This window comes from Drosophila takahashii, chromosome 2R, assembly GCF_030179915.1.
Source record: "Drosophila takahashii strain IR98-3 E-12201 chromosome 2R, DtakHiC1v2, whole genome shotgun sequence".
NCBI classification, from domain to species: Eukaryota; Metazoa; Arthropoda; class Insecta; order Diptera; family Drosophilidae; genus Drosophila; species Drosophila takahashii.
The window spans coordinates 2972233-2989613 of NC_091679.1; the positions used below are offsets into that span (position 1 = coordinate 2972233).

The window sequence follows — 17381 nt, forward strand, 5'->3', positions numbered from 1 at the left end:
TATATCGCCTGATACCGCTATAGGGGGTTCTCTGAAGCGCAACAGCACTCCCATCAAGGACACCAACATATCTGGTCCTTTTAAAAGCGTGTCCCAGACCAGACGCGTCTTCTTCATGTTGGGGTTTGTTACCGTGAATATAGGAAGATACCAAGAACGTGAATTTTTAGACAACTCCCATTTTTCAAGTTTGCGAATGTATCTCTTCTCCTCGTAGTGCTGCATGGTATTGTTCAAGAACGTTTTCAGCTTCGGATCTTTTAACATTTTTGCTTCAAGGCACTTGAGCTTTTTGAGCATATTGACTTTGTCGTATTTCCACTACTTTGTAGTTGCCTCCATTATCTTTAGCGCATGTTCGTCTTCCTTAGATCGCAACGGTTTTTTAGGAATGTTCACGCCGAATGATTCCAACGAGAAAAACGCCTTCATAGCTTCGTCAAGTTTGCGCGTACCGCAAACTGTAGTGCAGTGGCAGATATGCAATACACGAGGCGGCGTGTCATTTTCCGGTCCTTGGCGGCCATACACAGCCCATCCTAATTTACATCGAACAGCAATAAGATCATCATCTTCAGCTTGACGTACCTCCAGCGGCACACTGATCTTAATGTTGTCCAGGCCGATGATAATTTGCGCTTTGGTATCTTTGTATGTTGAGATCGGAACCGTACTCAAATGCCGACGTTCCTTGAGTGTCTGATCATCGATGCTTTGCAGTGGAAGATACAAGTTCCTTACAGTGCGCACTCCCTTAAGTACATGTCTTACTTCCGGTCGACCCTCAGCGGAAACACAGGCGCTGACGATCTTCGATTTTGACTCGCTTTGGGTCACGTCGCTAGTGCACTTTAGACAAAGCTGTTCCTCTGGCCCGCCAAGCCCTAGTTCATCGGCTAACGATCGTTCTATTAGAGTGCATGATGCTCCTTCGTCGATTAGAGCATAAACGTCTATGCTACGGGAATTATTGTATAATGTCACTGGTATATAACGGAACAGAGCCTTCGTTGTTGATCTCTCATGGAAGAAAACCGTAAACTCGCTGGTCTCTGATCCGCCGGTTTTTGCAGGACTCTCCTCCTTGTCATTGCGATTCTCGCTCTTAATTTCAGTAACTTACATCCATCGATATTGCAAAGTTTCTTTACTCTGCAGTTACGGACAATATGCTTTCCAAAACGTCGCTTGGATTTAATGAATTCTACTCTCGACTTGGTGGACATGGATAAGAATCCTTTGCAATTTGCCAGACCATGGTCGCAGCCACATTCTGGACAAGGATTTTCTTCTGTGACGTGTGCCTTCGACTCGCCGACGTCATTGTTTTCCAGAATGTCGTGCACTAGCAGGCGCTCCTTTGAATCCCTTCCACTTTTATCCCTCTCTGTTGAGTGACATTCATAGGGTGCAACCATCGTTGCGCACATCGCTATACCAAAAAGCCACTTGTCGATCGTGGTCAAATTGGCGGCACCAGATGCTAAGCTTAAGATCACTCGGCAGCTTAGCAAGCAAATCATTCAGCAGAGAAGAATCGTTAAGGTATTCCTGTAGTCCAACTGACATCATTGTGGCGCAATAATTCTGGACTGCCAGTGTTGTTGGGTTTAATGGGCGGCTCTTCTTTTGGCTTCCGTTGCAAGCTAGCATGCACTATCTCTGAACGCCCATTCAACATCCTTAGCGTTACAATAGCATAAGTTACCATATCTGGGATCATGAGCTTTCCCCGGAAGGCTTCCAGCGCAGATCCTTTCAGACACTTCTGGAGTGTTAATGTGAATCCCGATGATCCTACGTGTGGGAGCTGTGTGCCGGCAAACTGTGGCATATGTCTTCCTGCTCCAACGTTACCAGCATTGAGTCCAGCATTATAAGCGGCATTTGGCTGTGGTACAAAACCAAGTCCACTAGCTGGCGGAACGAACCCTGCGGCACCATTTTGATGTTCAAGCATTGGTACATTGTTTGGTGGCATGAATCCGACAGTATTACATGGCGGCCCGCATTGCGCTGCGGTATTTGTTGGTGTGAACTGCCCTGCGTTGTTTCCCTGAAAATTAGCATAAGAAAATGCGTTCGGTATAAATTCTGGCGCCGCCCTCCTATCAGCATAAGGAGGCGTGGCCCTTTGCGCATTGATGTTGCACGTGTTCACTTGCTGTATGAACTGCTGCCCTGCCCAATTCTGCGAAGCGTCCTAACCGGCATGACTAAACGTGACCGGTGTTCTCGCATTCTCAAGCGACACAAACTGATTCGAGTGAATCACAGTTTGTCTGGATACATTCTCGTCCTTAAAACCTCTGAATGGCCCAGTAAAACTGCATCCTGCGTTTCCAACTGAACCTGCTCCTTATCCCGCGGCATGTGAATACAGCCAAAGTCGTCGAAACTTACGAATTTGGCTCTCTATGATCACTATCGTGTATACTCTGACCTCACTCTCTTACACCCTTGGTAAAAGAATGCTTTCTCAAAAGCACGTGCACCCTTGGCACCGAGTTTTCCAGATGGCAAAGTATTTCAGAATGTTGGGAGACTCACGGTCCCAGAGGGTTTCCACTTATTTCGAGCTCTGGTTCACAGCATACAGATAGCTCAATCAAATTAAAATATTTTAGCTTACACTTGTGGTTTGCCGCTCTTTCACTTCCAATAGCGTCACTTCTTATTCTTACATTCTCAAGTTTTCCAATACTTGAATCTAGATATGACACTGACTAACAGTGTTGAACAACTAAACAATGTTATCGAATAACAGTGTTGAATAACTTTACAGTGAATTTAAATTAACAGATTTTGAATTCATCAAATAACTCAACTTTTGAAATTTGACCGTTAGCGCGCGTCTACATTCTTATTAGCCTCGCAACAGGTTGAATATTTGTATATTTATTGTGTTTTAAATATATGGATTTAAAAATATGTATTTTTATATTATACGTATTATAATAACATTATATAAAATTATATTATTATAAACTTTTTTAATTATTAAGCAAACCAAAAAACACAAAGGGGAAACAAAAAGGTTTGCGCGCTTTTCTTTCCAAACAGAAGCGCGCGCTGATCAAATCAAATTTAAATCGTTAATATAAATATACTCCTAAGGTAGCTGAAGTTTGAAAATTAAATCTACCCTGTAAAAATTAATAATAAGTATTTATACATGTATACATATGTATATTAACTACAGTGCACAAAAAAACCCGTTTTTGGTGCAAAAACTCAAGTTTAAAAGATATTATATTGAAATTTTTTTTGGGCATTATTTGAAATTAAACAAAATTTTGAATTTTGTTTTTTTTTTTGGAAATTTATCCCCGTAGAAGTAGTTAAAAAATTTTTTTTTTAAGTAATTGTTAAAAGTTACACATGCCAACAGGCTTTCCACCATTTTATTTCGATAAATACGGCTTTTCTAAGCATAATTTGCCACTATGCCTATACTCCATCAGCTCTGGTGTTTCCGGTATCTTTAATTTAAGAAAATCTTCATTTTTCTACGTCCTTTGGGATATATCTTCAAGAGTGGTCAACCAATTTTGTTACTCTTTTCGGAATTAAATAGTTACACGTCTCTTCTGTTTGATTCTTTTTGAAAATGTAATCAAACGTAACCACAAGAGAAGGTGAGAGCATTCAAAGTTTGAAAGTCACAGCAAAATTTAAAAATCTTAATTTGGAACAGCGTTTATAAATTAAATAAAAATATTTTCTTCTACAATGCTTTTTTGACCCAAAGATACCTTATGTCCTTAATTTATAAGCCACTCACCAAGTTTTTGAGAATTGTTTTGGATTTTTTAAAATTAATTTTCTTACTTCCTTATTAGTGACGATTCAGAAAACTGCGCCTGGCTACAAACAAAGTTTGTGTCTATGTTCTGATGCACTTTCTGCTAAGGAGTCAACAGGAACATGTATTTTTCAATTATGATGTGGCTTCAATTAGTCCTATAACATTAATATAAAAGCAAACATTTAAGCTAATTTACATTAACAAATACCTTTGCAAGGAATTTCCATTTTCAGGTTTATGAAAGTCTTCTTTCACACCACACAATTAACAAGCAAAGTAAGCTAATTTTTTTCTGCATTTTTCGACGCTGCTAGGTCTCTCTATCAGGCAACTTTGTTGCAGTGGCAAAACTACAGGTTTGCCACCAAAAATTTTTGGAAGGCGGATTTTTTCAAATGAAGATGTCTAAATCGATTAGTATGGTTCATTCATAAAAATAAATTATGAGAATAAATAGGTTTATGCACCAAAATAGGGATTTTTACCCATAGTGCAGTGTGCCACATAAGTCTTCATACACCAGTCGATTTTAACTTAATTGGCAAATTGCTCCTTTATTGAAGGACATTAAAAAAAACTGAATATGCCATGTTGTTCGTTTCCCTTTTGTTAACAATATTCAACAAAAATAATTGCTTTTCCATTTAATTAACATACAAAATAACGAAAAACTAAAAAAAGTCGACATTTTGGGACCACAAAAGTCATCATACCACTATGGCCTGACGCTCCCCTCAAAACTCTGTTTTGTATGGGAATTTTTTTTAATAATGATATATTTTAAAAAATAATGATATATTTTAGAAAATGTCTTCAAACCACTTCCAGCAACGAATAGCTTTGTGCAGCCATTAATCTCCAATCCTAAAGCTAGCCCGCAAATTATATACCATCCAGAAGAAGTTACAAGAATCATACAGTCCCAAGACAAAAAGAAAGCGCCGGGTCACGATCTCATCACCCCAAAAATGATTGTAGAACTGCCAAACTGTGCAATACATCTTCTAACCACAATATTTAACAGCATGATGAATTTGGGATATTATCCTCAACAATGGAGGAAGTCTGTCATCATAATGATCCATAAAGCCGGAAAGGACAAGTCCCAGCCATCGTCATATAGGCCAATCAGCCTTCTGCCGTGCCTATCAAAGATGATGAATTTGGGATATTATCCTCAACAATGGAGGAAGTCTGTCATTATAATGATCCATAAAGCCGGAAAGGACAAGTCCCAGCCATCGTCATATAGGCCAATCAGCCTTCTGCCGTGCCTATCAAAGATATTTGAAAAGCTGCTCCTCAGTCGTATCAAGCAATACTTACAAGCCCACAATGCAATACCAATGCACCAATTCGGATTTCGTGAAAAACACGGAACTATTGAACAAGTGAACCGGATAACCTCCGAGATACGAAATGCATTTGAAAGGCGAGAATATTGCTCCGCTGTCTTTCTGGATGTCGCACAGGCCTTCGACCGCGTGTGACTGGACGGCTTAATTCATAAAATCAGATTAATACTTCCACAAAGTACGCATACAATTTTGGAGTCCTACCTACAAAAAAGAAGCTTCGCAGTGCAATGCAAAGATTTCATCTCTCATTATCATCCAATAAAAGCTGGAGTACCCCAAGGAAGTGTGCTTGGGCCGACATTGTATATTATTTATACTGCAGACCTCCCGACATCCACTCTTACAACAACCTCAACCGATGATACTGCCATCCTAAGTCGGTCTAAATGTCCTCTTGGAGCAACGCAACACCTAGCAGATCACCTCGTGCTTCTAGAATAATGGCTAGCAGACTGGCGCATAAACGTCAATGAACAAAAATGTAAACATGTTACTTTTACCCTAAACAGGAAAACCTGCCCTTCACTATCCCTGCACAACATTATTATGCCACAAACAACTGAGGTAACATATCTAGGAGTCCACCTGGATAGACGACTCACTTGGCGTAAACATATCGAAGCTAAGAGAAATCATTTAAAATTTAAAGCCAGCAATCTACATTGGCTCATTAACGCCCGCTCGCCATTAAAATTAGAATACAAAATACTCTTGTATAATGCAGTCCTAAAACCAATTTGGACATATGGGTCCGAGCTATGGGGAAACGCATGTGCCAGCAACTTAGAAATAATCCAGAGAGCTCAATCAAAGGTTCTGAGAACTATAACAGGAGCGCCGTGGTATATACGGAATAAAAATATTCATAAAGATCTAAACATAGGCTTAGTTAAAGACGAACTCGACAAAGCGAAAACAAAGTATAATCTCAAGCTCCAGGCCCATCCTAATGACCTTGCGCGGTCTCTAATCTGGACCACAAGCTATACACGACTCCGGTGAAGAGACCTCCCCACCCAGCAGCAATAGTTAGGGCCGTTATTCAAAAAAAAAAAAAACAAAAAAAAATTATTAAATTGTAATTAATTAAAATATATAAACTAGATTAAGATTTGCAAACTTGTCGTTAGTCTCTAAGAGAGAAGATTCAATAAATAAAATACCGTTAAAAAAAAAAAATATTTTAATGATTTTTTAACTTAAGACGTTTTGACCATGTATCACAAATGACATTTAAATTACTTGACCTTAATTTGACCTCCTGGATCGATCTTAGAACTTTAACATTCTTCCATAAAATAGTAACGAGTGGAGAACCAAATTATCTTTTTAATAAGCTTACCCCAGCAACATCCCTAAGAACCAAAAATTACATATGCCCTCGAGTACAAACACTGTGTTCGAGAAGGCAATTTTTCATAAATGGTATTCGGCTATGGAACAGTCTACCGCACCAATTCAAAACAATCAGGAGCGCAACTCAATTTTACAATAAAGTTAAAGATAATTTAAAATCGCAAGTTTAATTAAAAATTACAATAAAATACAATAAAAATAAAAAAAAAAATAAATTTATAAAAAAATAATAAATAAAAAAAAAAAATTTAATAAAATATTAAAAAATTAAATATAAAAAAAAAAAAAAAAAAAATAATAAAAAAAAAAAATAATAAAAAAAAAAATTAAAATAATATAATAGTAATTTGAAAACTATAAAATACTTGATGTTAGTAATTAAGCAATTAAGTAAGTAAGTTAGGCAAATTGTTTAAATATTTAAAAATAATAATAAGTTAAAAATATCAAATCAATGTGACTAGCGCCATAATTATAAGTGTACACTTGTAGCGCTGGGATACTAAATAAATAAATTAAATTAAATAAATTAAATTAAATTTTTTCTTGCCCAAAGTACATGAAAAATCCAACAAAATGAGGTACACTTAGCGTCATATCTCTGCGTTCAGGCGTAGACGTGATATAAAATAGTTCTGCTTTTTGTAGTAGATAGTCCCAGCAAATACCTTCATATTTTATATTTTAGAAAAGTTGTATCTTCTTAGAACATTATATTATCATTATATTATTTTTAAAATAGCTTAAAAATTTCACTTACTAGGAGCTCAGAACTTTCAATCAGTTTTGACATCAGACCTGTCGATGTTCTTGGACCTCTTGTGGTTAATATGTCCGATGCATTAAATATATATCGAAAAGGCAATTCATTAAAATGAAGAAGGCAAATGAAGCAATGCAGTGGTTTTTCCAAATGGCTTTCAAATCGACGTAGTATTCCATTCGCTATGCCTGTGTTAGTTGCTTCTCCATTGCTGCATATTCCAATGAGATTGTCCAAGTTAACTTTTTTCTTGAAAAAACTTCAAAAGTTCCCTATGTTTCGTTCCGGCATCTTCAGCATCAACCTTCAGAAATCCCAACCACTTAGAATTCGATTCTTCTAAAATGACTAAATGGGGCTCCTTCATCAATTTGGTATGATTTCTTCCGCCGACTTTCTCCACTACCAACGAGTCATTTTTTCGTCCATCAAAGGAGAAGGTATGAATTTGAGAATTTTCCGATTGCCTGCGACGAACTGTTTCTCGAGATTTCATTTTCTCCCTAGCCAGCTTATTTTTGTCCATAATAACTAGCTGCCCCGTTTCATCTTTGAATTCGATATCTTTGAAAAGGGCTGTTGCCAAACAGGATGCAACTCTATTGGAAACACCAAATCGATCGCACATCATAGCGAAATTTGGGACTCCATATAGCTGTGTATAGGAATATTGTGGACAAGATTCATTTCGGACATCTGAAGTCTCCTGACTTGGTGCATAGCTGGTCCCAATTTCGCTATTTGTCGCAGGGTCACGGTTATGCAAAAATGCAGCTATTGTATTTTCTCTCTCGTTGTGTTGGTCATTTATGAACTGGCTCCATTTTAAATCGCACTGGCACTTTCCTATATAAAAAAGGTCGTTGAGCTTGCCTTTAAATTGGTCTGACCGGCTTTTGTTCTTCGAATCCTTCTGATAGCGGTCAATCAGAGTATTTAGTTTAAGAATCAAACTTTTTTTATTGATTAATCTAATTTTCAATGGTTCCAAGATTTGACTTAGCGTCAACGCCACTTCTAAAGTAAAGCTTTTGTATGCCGGAACATTGTTATTTCCTCTTTCGAGATTGCTTAAAAAAAAAGCATCTTAGAACATCGCTCACGATGGGCAAATTTTGCCCTGTAAAATCAAAAAATGACAGTCACATCCGCAGATGCCATAAGAAAACTACGAATTCATTAACATACAAAACTACTTTAATTAAGGATAACGATTTGGAAGAAATAATTTAAGGAAAAATACAAATTGGAATAAAAGGGAGAGATTAAATTTGATAAATATCTGCAAGGCTACTATGATAGATTTCTGATAAATAAACGAAAAACCTGTATTTTTTTTTGCAATTGCGGAGGGTCAAACGTGACTTTCAAGACATAGTTTCTTAGACAATATGGCTCATACTTGGAAACTTTCCATCATGTCGAAGTTTTTAGAAATCCGTGGTCAAAGTTCCAAATTTTCCATTTTTAGGCACTTTTTGCGGCTTAATAGTAAGAAAACCTTTCGTAGCCCAGAGCCACAATTTAGCGGAAGTGGTTCCTGGAACCTTTAACTTTAAGAATGTCCAATCACAAAGCTGGGCGACCTCTATTTCTTTAGCTACAATGGATTTTACAGAAGTACTTTTTGTCACTTTTTTTATCTATAGTAGCCTGATATTTTCCTTGTTGAACTGAGACCCATACACATACAATACATTAAAAATATCAGGCTACTATAGATGAAAACAAGAAAGGAAGCTAGCTGCGGCCAGCCGAAGCTTATATACCCTTGCAGATCATTCCTACTAATTAACAAATCGCAAAAATGTTCAATTTTCTAATATTTCTCATTAATTTTCCGATCGTTCCTATGGCAGCTATATGATATAGTCGTCCGATTTTGATCAAATTAAAATTGAAATTCGGAAATATTTAAAAAGAGTCATATCCTAGAGTAGAAGATAATACAATAAAAACCAAAGAAGCTAGAATTTATTTCCTATTTCTTTTATTACTTTATTACTTTTCCATTAATTTCCCGATCGTTCCTATGGCAGCTATATGATATAGTAGTCCGAGTTTTTAAATAATTAATTCGAAATTCAGAAATATTTAAAAAATAACATCCCCAAAAGTAGAAGGTAATATTTTTCTTTTCCGATCCTTCCTATGGGAGCTATAAGATATAGTTGTCCGATCCGGTCGGCTCCGACATATATACTACCTGCAATAGAAAGAAGACTTTTGCGAAAGTTTCGTCCCGATAGCTCAATAACTGAGAGACTAGTTTGCGTAGAAACAGACAGACGGACAGACGGACAGACGGACATGGCTAGATCGACTCGTCTTGCGATGCTGATCAAGAATATATATACTTTATGGGGACGGAAACGTCTCCTTCACTGCGTTGCAAACTTCTGACTGAAATCATAATACCCTCTGCAAGGGTATAAAAAGTGACAAAAAGTACTTCTGTAAAATCCATTGTAGCTAAAAAAGTAGAGGTCGCGCAACTTTGTGATTGGACAATCTTGAAGTTAAAGGTTCCAAGTACCTTTTCCGCTAAATTGTGGCTCTGGGCTACGAAGGGTTTTCTTACTATTAAGTCGCAAAAAGTGCCTAAAAATCGAAAAGTTGGAACTTTGACCACGGATTTCTCAAAACTTCGACGTGATGGAAAGTTTCCAAGCATGAGGTAGTAATCTACAGCTAAAATCCTTTCAGGTTTGGTAGCTTTTGTTCTTGGGCTTTTTTTTTGTCGACCAGTGTTATTTATGAATTATTTTCATTGATTGATTAATTTTTTCCAAAGCATATACAATTATTTAAATTATTAGTTCTTTCTGACAGTTAACTACAACAAAAACGAACAAAAGAATTAATAACTAATTACTCAAGAGAGATCCCACTTTGAAACCAGTGGCAAAAAATCCCATAAATCTGGGGCCTTTTGAGAAAAATATAATGGTATTTTTGCAGACTGGCCCTTTAGAAGAAATCCTACTTTTAGACTTTAAAAACGCTATCGTTTGGTCATCTACGGTCTAATTAAATCCATTATTTTTCTAGTAATCGGCCATGCGATGCGAACTAGTCCCTCAGTTTTAAAGGTATCGCGATGAAACTTTCCCAAAAGTCTTCTTTCTATTGCAGGTAATACATATGTCGGAACGAGACGGATGGGACCACTTTATCTTATGGCTCCCATAGGAATAATCAAAAAAATAATAGAAAAACTATTGTAACTTTGTAGAAAGTAGGCGTTTTGTTTTTTGACAATGTAAAAACAACATTTTAAGTAGGCATATCTGCAAGGGTATATAAACTTCGGCTGGCCGAAGTTAACTTCCTTTCTTGTTCTTAGTAAAACTTGTTTGTCACCTTGACCCAAACTAACCTTACCTTTCTTACCTTCACCCTTTCTTTACATTACTTTTACCCTAATCTACCTAATACCTCCTTAATCGCAACTTAACCCCCGCATTAACCTCACCTTATTTCCACCGTAACTCCACCGTTCTGGTAGCCTACACTAAAAAAATTTTTTTCCTAAATTTTAGAAAATCGTTATAAAATGAAATTTTTTCTTAATTTTAAAAAATTTTCTGAATTTTAGAAATTGTTTTCTTGAATCTAGGAAAAAAGACCATAAAAACAGAATTTTATGAAAAACCTTTCTAAAATTTAGAAAAATTATTTTTTTTCTTAAATCAATGGTGTTTTTTTCTAGTTTGCTCTCCAAAAGTTTTCTTAAATTAATGGCGATTTCGCCATTAAATTAAGAAAAAATGTACTTCAGCCCTTCCTAGAATCTAGAAAGTCGCCATAAAAAATACGGAAAATTTTTCTAAATTTTAAGAATTTTTCTGAATTAAAAAAAAAATTTTTCTTGAAAACAGAAAAGTAGAATTAGAAAATCACCATAGATTTAAGAAAAACTTTTTGTATTTCTTGTATGCTTCTCACTTTTTCTTCGAAACGAAAAAGAAGAAGACAAGGGGTTTGTCCGCGGCGCGTTGCGACGACAGTTTTTGGCGTATGTATGTATACGTTTATGTGTGTTTGTGCGTATGATCGAGAATTTTCTTGTGCGTAGCTGTAACTTTTATTGCGTTGTTGTTTTGGAAATGCAGTCTCTCGCGAGAGAGTTGCTTGCGTTGCGCTGCATTTTGAAGCCTTGTGCTCAGTTTTGGATGAGCATTCAAAGTAATAAGTTTGTGTTGAGCCTATTTAAGAAAGTTAAAGTGGGATCCCTCTAAGAGGCAATTAATAGGTAAGCAATTTAAATAAATTTAAATATAAATTTGGTAAGTGTGTGAAAATTGATGGTAAGCAAAGGGCATACTATTGCAGGCCGCAAATACCATCCTTCTCTAATATTAATTTTTATTTTCGATTGCAGGAATTTCAGGTATTGTTGATAATTTGGCAGTAAGTAAGTAAATTTTAATAATAGGTAATATATTAAATACCTACTTAATATTAATATTAATAATTTTTTATCTCTTTTGTTTTCTTTTCTCTTTTTTGTTTAGGAAATATTTATAATGTAATTTTTATCTTTTTTTGTTTTCTTTTCTCTTTTTTCTTTAGGAAATATTTATTATCTCATTTTTATCTTTTTTGTTTTCTTTTCCTTTTTTGTTTAGGAAATATTAATAATTTTCTTTTCATCTTTTTTATTTTCTTTTCTCTTTCTTGTTTAGGAAATAAAATAGTAAAATAAATATGTATACATTTTATTAAAATAAAGAAAATTTTCTGAAAATAAAAAAAGTCCTTTCTTATTTTAAGAAAAAAATTCTATTTTCAAGAAAAGTACTTTCTGGATTTAAGGAAATTTTCGCAATTTTATGGCAATTTTTCTTGATTTTAGAAAAGTATTTCTGCTTTTCAGAAATTTTTTTCTAAATTTTAGAAAATTCCTTTCTAAAAAATACGGTAAATCGCCATCGACTGAAATTCATGGCGAATTTCTTGATTTAATGGCGATTTCGGGCTGTTTTTTTTTTGAGTGTACATATATCATTTTTTTTACCGTTTTTTCGAACAGATCTAAAGCCCAAAAAACTTAAAAAAGAATATATTAAAAATAACACACAAATACCTATGAAAGGCCAATGTTTTAAGCGAAAAACTGATCCGCTCGCAGATTCGGTAGGTAAACAAAAAGTGTCCCCATGTCGGCTGGGGATCAACAACTGCAGTTAAATATTTCCGGAAATAGGAAAAATAAAAAAAAAACGAAACTTAAGCTCCAACTCTTTTAGGTGAAAACTGTGGGTGTAATTCTACAACAATTTTCTTCGTACGCTCATTGCCTTTAGCACAATTTAAAACCAATTTTTATACCCTTGCAGAGGGTATTATGATTTCAGTCAGAAGTTTGCAACGCAGTGAAGGAGACATTTCCGACCCCATAAAGTATATATATTCTTGATCAGCATCACAAGACGAGTCGATCTAGCCATGTCCGTCTGTCCGTCTGTCCGTCCGTCTGTCCGTCTGTCCGTCCGTTTCTACGCAAACTAGTCTCTCAGTTTTAAAGCTATCGGGATGAAACTTTCGTAAAAGTCGTATTTCTATTGCAGGTAGTATATATGTCGGAACCAACCGGATCGGACAACTATATCTTATAGCTCCCATAGGAAGGATCAAAAAAAAAAAACGTAAAAAAATTCTAGCTCCGGTGTTTTTTGAAATTTTACCTTTTACTCTTGGGAATATTTTTTTTTATATATTTCTGAATTTCGTTTTTTTTGTTTTTTAAATCGGATCACTATATCATATAGCTGCCATAGGAACGGTCGAAAAATTAAATGGAAATTAATGGGAAAAAAATTATATCTTTGTTGGTTTTTATTACATTCCCTTCTACTCTGGGATATGACTATTTTGAAATATTTCCGAATTTCGATTTTAATTTTTAAAAAATCGAACTACTATATCATTTAGCTGTGATAGAAACGATCGAAAAATTAATGTGAAATAATAAGAAATTTAACATTTTTGTGATTTGTAAATTAATAGAATGATCTATGATAGAATGATCGGCAAGCCGAAGCTAGTTTCCTTTCTTGTTATTAAACAAAATTAACCAAAATTCTTGTTTAAAAAGTTTTGTAGGTACGTTTTGGCTGGTACAATTTCTAGATTGTCAATGTTGTGCGAATACGACCTTTTCTTAAATTGGAATGTTATTTGTGTACGCATATATTTAATTTTATGTTTTTAAAGTACAAAAATGCATATGTTTATATAAATGTGTGTATTACGCATATCTCATTGGTTTTTCTAATTTCTTTACAGTTTTAGAGTACACTCATAAAAATTAATTTCTAAATTTTGGAAATCTCGCCATTGAATCGGCCTACCTTTGAAAATAGAAAAAAAATTTCTTGTTATTAGAAAATTGTCCTTTGAATACAGAAAACCTTTCTTGATGTAAAAAATTCAAGAAAGAATTTTTCTTAAAAATAGAAAAATGAAAATCTCATATGTTTGTTTAGCCGTCGCAGTCAAAACATTTTTGTACGTATTTAAGGACAAAATCACCTTTGAATATATGAATGAAATGACCCTAGAATATAGGAAAGTAGCCATTGACTTCCTTCGGCTGCCGAATGTTAACGACAAGAAAAACGAAGTGGGACGAAGGGCCTACTCGGCCCGACTACTACCCGGCTACCGCCTTCTCTGATCCCCCGAGCGTCAGTTGTGAAAAAAATTCGTGAGTGATGGAGGTGATTTTCAAGCGGATAAGAGGTGAAGCCTTTTTCCGAATATTCAAAGGTATGTAAATATGTATATAATTTTTTGTATAGCGGGCGTACAATTGTATGTATGTAATTAAAGGATACATTTCAAATCTCTTTACCAAGCGTATACCAATTTAGGTGAATTGTTTTTTAGCTAAGAGCTACGTACATACATACATTTGTACATAAATTTGTGGGTGTACAGTTCTATAATAACTTTATCTTATTACTCGCATTTTATTTATTTTTCAGAGTGAACATACCTGCAGTTGCATCAGCCAAATAATTTGTTTGTCGAAGCTGTAATTTTGTTTTAAAACCTTCTAAGGTAAGAAAAATATGTTGTATTTGTTTGACATACTTATGTATGCATGTAAATATCTATGCATGTACACGGCTCACCCGATCTGAAACACGATTTTCAACCCTTTCATATTCTGCTCCCCTCTCTCTCTCGCTTGACCTACGCGTCGCGACGTTTCTCTCTTCACCTTCTTAAAACTGACACGATCTGCCCTGCTTACATTCGGTCTCCCTTCGCGCAAAGGACTGTATGTAAATATATATGTATGTATGTACGTGTCTATCCCGTGCCTCTCTCTCTCTCTGAAATTCGATTTTCAACCCTTCATTTTCTACCTGTCTTGCTCCTCTCTCTCTCGGTCGTCTGTCCAACGTGTTTGTATTTTGGCTATTATTAACATTACATTATTTCAAAAAAGTTGTTTATCTAAAAACAAATCATTGATATCCCAATAACTCTTTTTTTATAGATGAGGAAAGGCGAAGAAAATGGATCACCTTAGGTCATATGAAGTTCAACAGACCTTGGGTAATAATAATGTTTTCTTGAGTCAAAATGTTATGTCTTATTTAAAAATGTTTAAATGTTAAGTGTTAAATGTTTTAAATGTAAATAAATATAATATGCAAAAGAAAAAACCAAGTTACATTTTATTTTTAGGGTTTCAGTGTTAATATAAAACTTCCTTTCAAGAAATATTATTTCTTAAATCAAGAAATAAAATTTCTTGAAAGGAAATTTAAACAAGAAAGAATTTTTCTTGTTTAAAAGGTGCCTTTCTAAAAAACCCTTTCTTGTTTTAAGAAATTTAATTTCTTGAAACAAGAAACAAACCACCTTTGAAACAAGAATCGCCTTTCTTGTTTTAAGAAATATTTTTTCTTGTTTTTATGGTGGCTTTCTAAAAAACCCTTTCTTGTTTTAAGAATTGCGTTTCTTACATTCAAATGTGAAAACCAATCAAAAAAATGTTTTAAAATCAAAACAAAAACTCCTTATGCATTTTACGGCCTAGCTTCACACTTTGACTAAGAATTGCATCTATTAAATTATACGTTCTGGTATCCAAATAGTAAAATTTTGATCAGGTGTTTCCAAACCAGAAAAAAAAAATTGGCTGCCTCTCTTTTGTTTCAAATGACTCTCTCTGCCGAAGCATACAAAAAACAAAAACAACATGCGTCCAAAAAGGGCCCCAGCAACCCCCGCAATCGGAAGTCTGTTGGGGCTCATCTTCTGGGCTTTCAAAGATTTCCACAAATAAAGCTTAACATAAAAATATCAACTTATTTGGTAGAAAACTGTGGGAATGGTTCATGTTTTAATCCCGCAATTTCGCATTTTTTGAGAGTCCTGGGAGTCCTTAAGAGCCGAATTTAAAAAAAAATCCATTCTTAGTGCACACCTCCTCTAATACACGATTCAGACCCAATTTTTCCAGAATTTTAGGTCTTATTGTTTGGGCTGGATGAACATGACGCAAATCGACATCTACTCTTTTATAGTAATACTCGATTATATGGTCGAAAATCATTCCTTCATTGCGTTGCAAACTTTTGACTGAAATTATAATTCCCTATACCCTATTATGCAGGGATATAACAAAATGAATAAATTTATGAATTTTCAGTATAATTATATTGCTTTGTTTGTCTTTTATTATTTAGATATGGAGGATGCAATAAATGTAGATGTAGACGATTTTGTTAAATAATAGTCCACGAAATTCACCTGAATTTGCATTAGGCTACGAAAAAAAACTATATTAAAAATGTAGGTTTCGACTTGGGATCTAAACTTGTTATAAAACCCTAGAAAGTGTTTGTTTGGCCACGATACACTCTTAAGAGAGTCACCCCATTTTACTTCTTTCAAAAATATCTAAATAGCTTTTTATCCACATATTCTTCATATAGTTTGGGGGCGATAAATAAAAAAAAATTGTTTGATTCTGTGTTGCGACTCCCCTAAATATTTGAACTTATATAGCCATAGCGATTTTATTTTTCTTTAGCCGTTTGTAAAGGCGACAAGGTTACCTTTATGCTTAGACTCAATAAGTAATGACAAGTCTACGCCATCTATATGAAATTAAAATATTTGATTAAGGGCAACAGTACGTATGAGTGATAAACTTAAAGGTCAATGCGCAAGCAGTAATCGCATTTTTTTAACTTTTTTTTTTGGTATGTCTTAAGTGCACCAATGCGCAAAGTATAAGGACCTTAGTGTTCACATTGTGCACACTATTTTTTGATTTTTTCACTCTCAAGATTTTCATCGACACCAAAAATCAGGCTGCTTATTGCAAAACGAATGTATGGCCGTTACTCATCTTAGAGATTATATTGGTCTTTGGTATTACCCACACATATTCTTGGGCTTCCTACGCAGAGCAACTTTATTTCAGCCGAGCGCCACGCCCCCTCTAACGCCCACAATCGCCCACTAACGATTTTAATATGTGTCTCGCGCCCACACCTTAAAAGATTTCCCAGAAGTACAAATGCATTTTTGTTGTGTATATTTATGCATTTTTCAAATCGGACCACACATTAAAAAGTTATGCGTAATCAAAATGTTACACCCACCCGACTATAGTGTTTTCTCTGGTTTTTCCTCAACTCATCACAAACTTTTCCCCTCTGAGCGACCCCAACTGCTTAGAATATTCAATTGCATTGCAAACGTTGTAAGGTAGAGTTGGAGAAATATCGATTTTTGGGAACATCGATGTTTTCGATGTTTATGTCAAAAAACATCGATGTTTTTGGATGGCTTTGACTAAAAATGGTCATTTCTATTGGCTTGGCGTATATTTGCATTTGTTTTTACTCATATAAACATGAACATAAATATACCTTTGCAAAGTGTATTTAAATTTTAGCTAAAAGATTACTACCAAGAGCAGGAGACAGACCGGAACGAAAAACATCGATGTTTTTAAATAAAAATAAATTTTTACAAACTGGGCCATTAAGAAAGAAAAAATAATTGATTACATTTTTTCGTTTTGAATCTGAAGAGTATGGGCTCGACAAATTCGCTGGCT

General features: G+C 35.0%; 1 protein-coding gene and 1 long non-coding RNA gene across 2 annotated transcripts; one reads left to right on the forward strand and one right to left on the reverse strand.

Moving 5' to 3' along the window:
* Positions 1 to 321: 321 nt before the first annotated feature.
* LOC138912796 (uncharacterized) lies at positions 322 to 1418 on the reverse strand. Its single transcript, XM_070214122.1, has 2 exons — positions 1209 to 1418; positions 322 to 1104 (listed from the first exon to the last, which is right to left on the reverse strand). Exons 1-2 carry the CDS (start codon positions 1416 to 1418, stop codon positions 322 to 324), a joined length of 993 nt encoding a protein of 330 aa, XP_070070223.1.
* Positions 1419 to 13668: 12250 nt separating this feature from the next.
* LOC138912653 (uncharacterized) lies at positions 13669 to 15233 on the forward strand. The gene is made up of 3 exons (XR_011418216.1): positions 13669 to 14059; positions 14278 to 14353; positions 14799 to 15233. It is a non-coding gene; the product is annotated as an uncharacterized lncRNA (long non-coding RNA).
* Positions 15234 to 17381: the final 2148 nt, after the last annotated feature.

What these genes read in the sequence shown, in the direction of transcription:
- LOC138912796 (XM_070214122.1), bottom strand. Translation starts at nt 1,418, where the DNA reads ATGGTTGCACCCTATGAATGTCACTCAACAGAGAGGGATAAAAGTGGA. An exon ending in CCATGTCCACCAAGTCGAGA is followed by an intron (nt 1,105 to 1,208) that starts GTAGAATTCATT and finishes ACTGAAATTAAG; the next exon opens with AGCGAGAATCGCAATGACAA.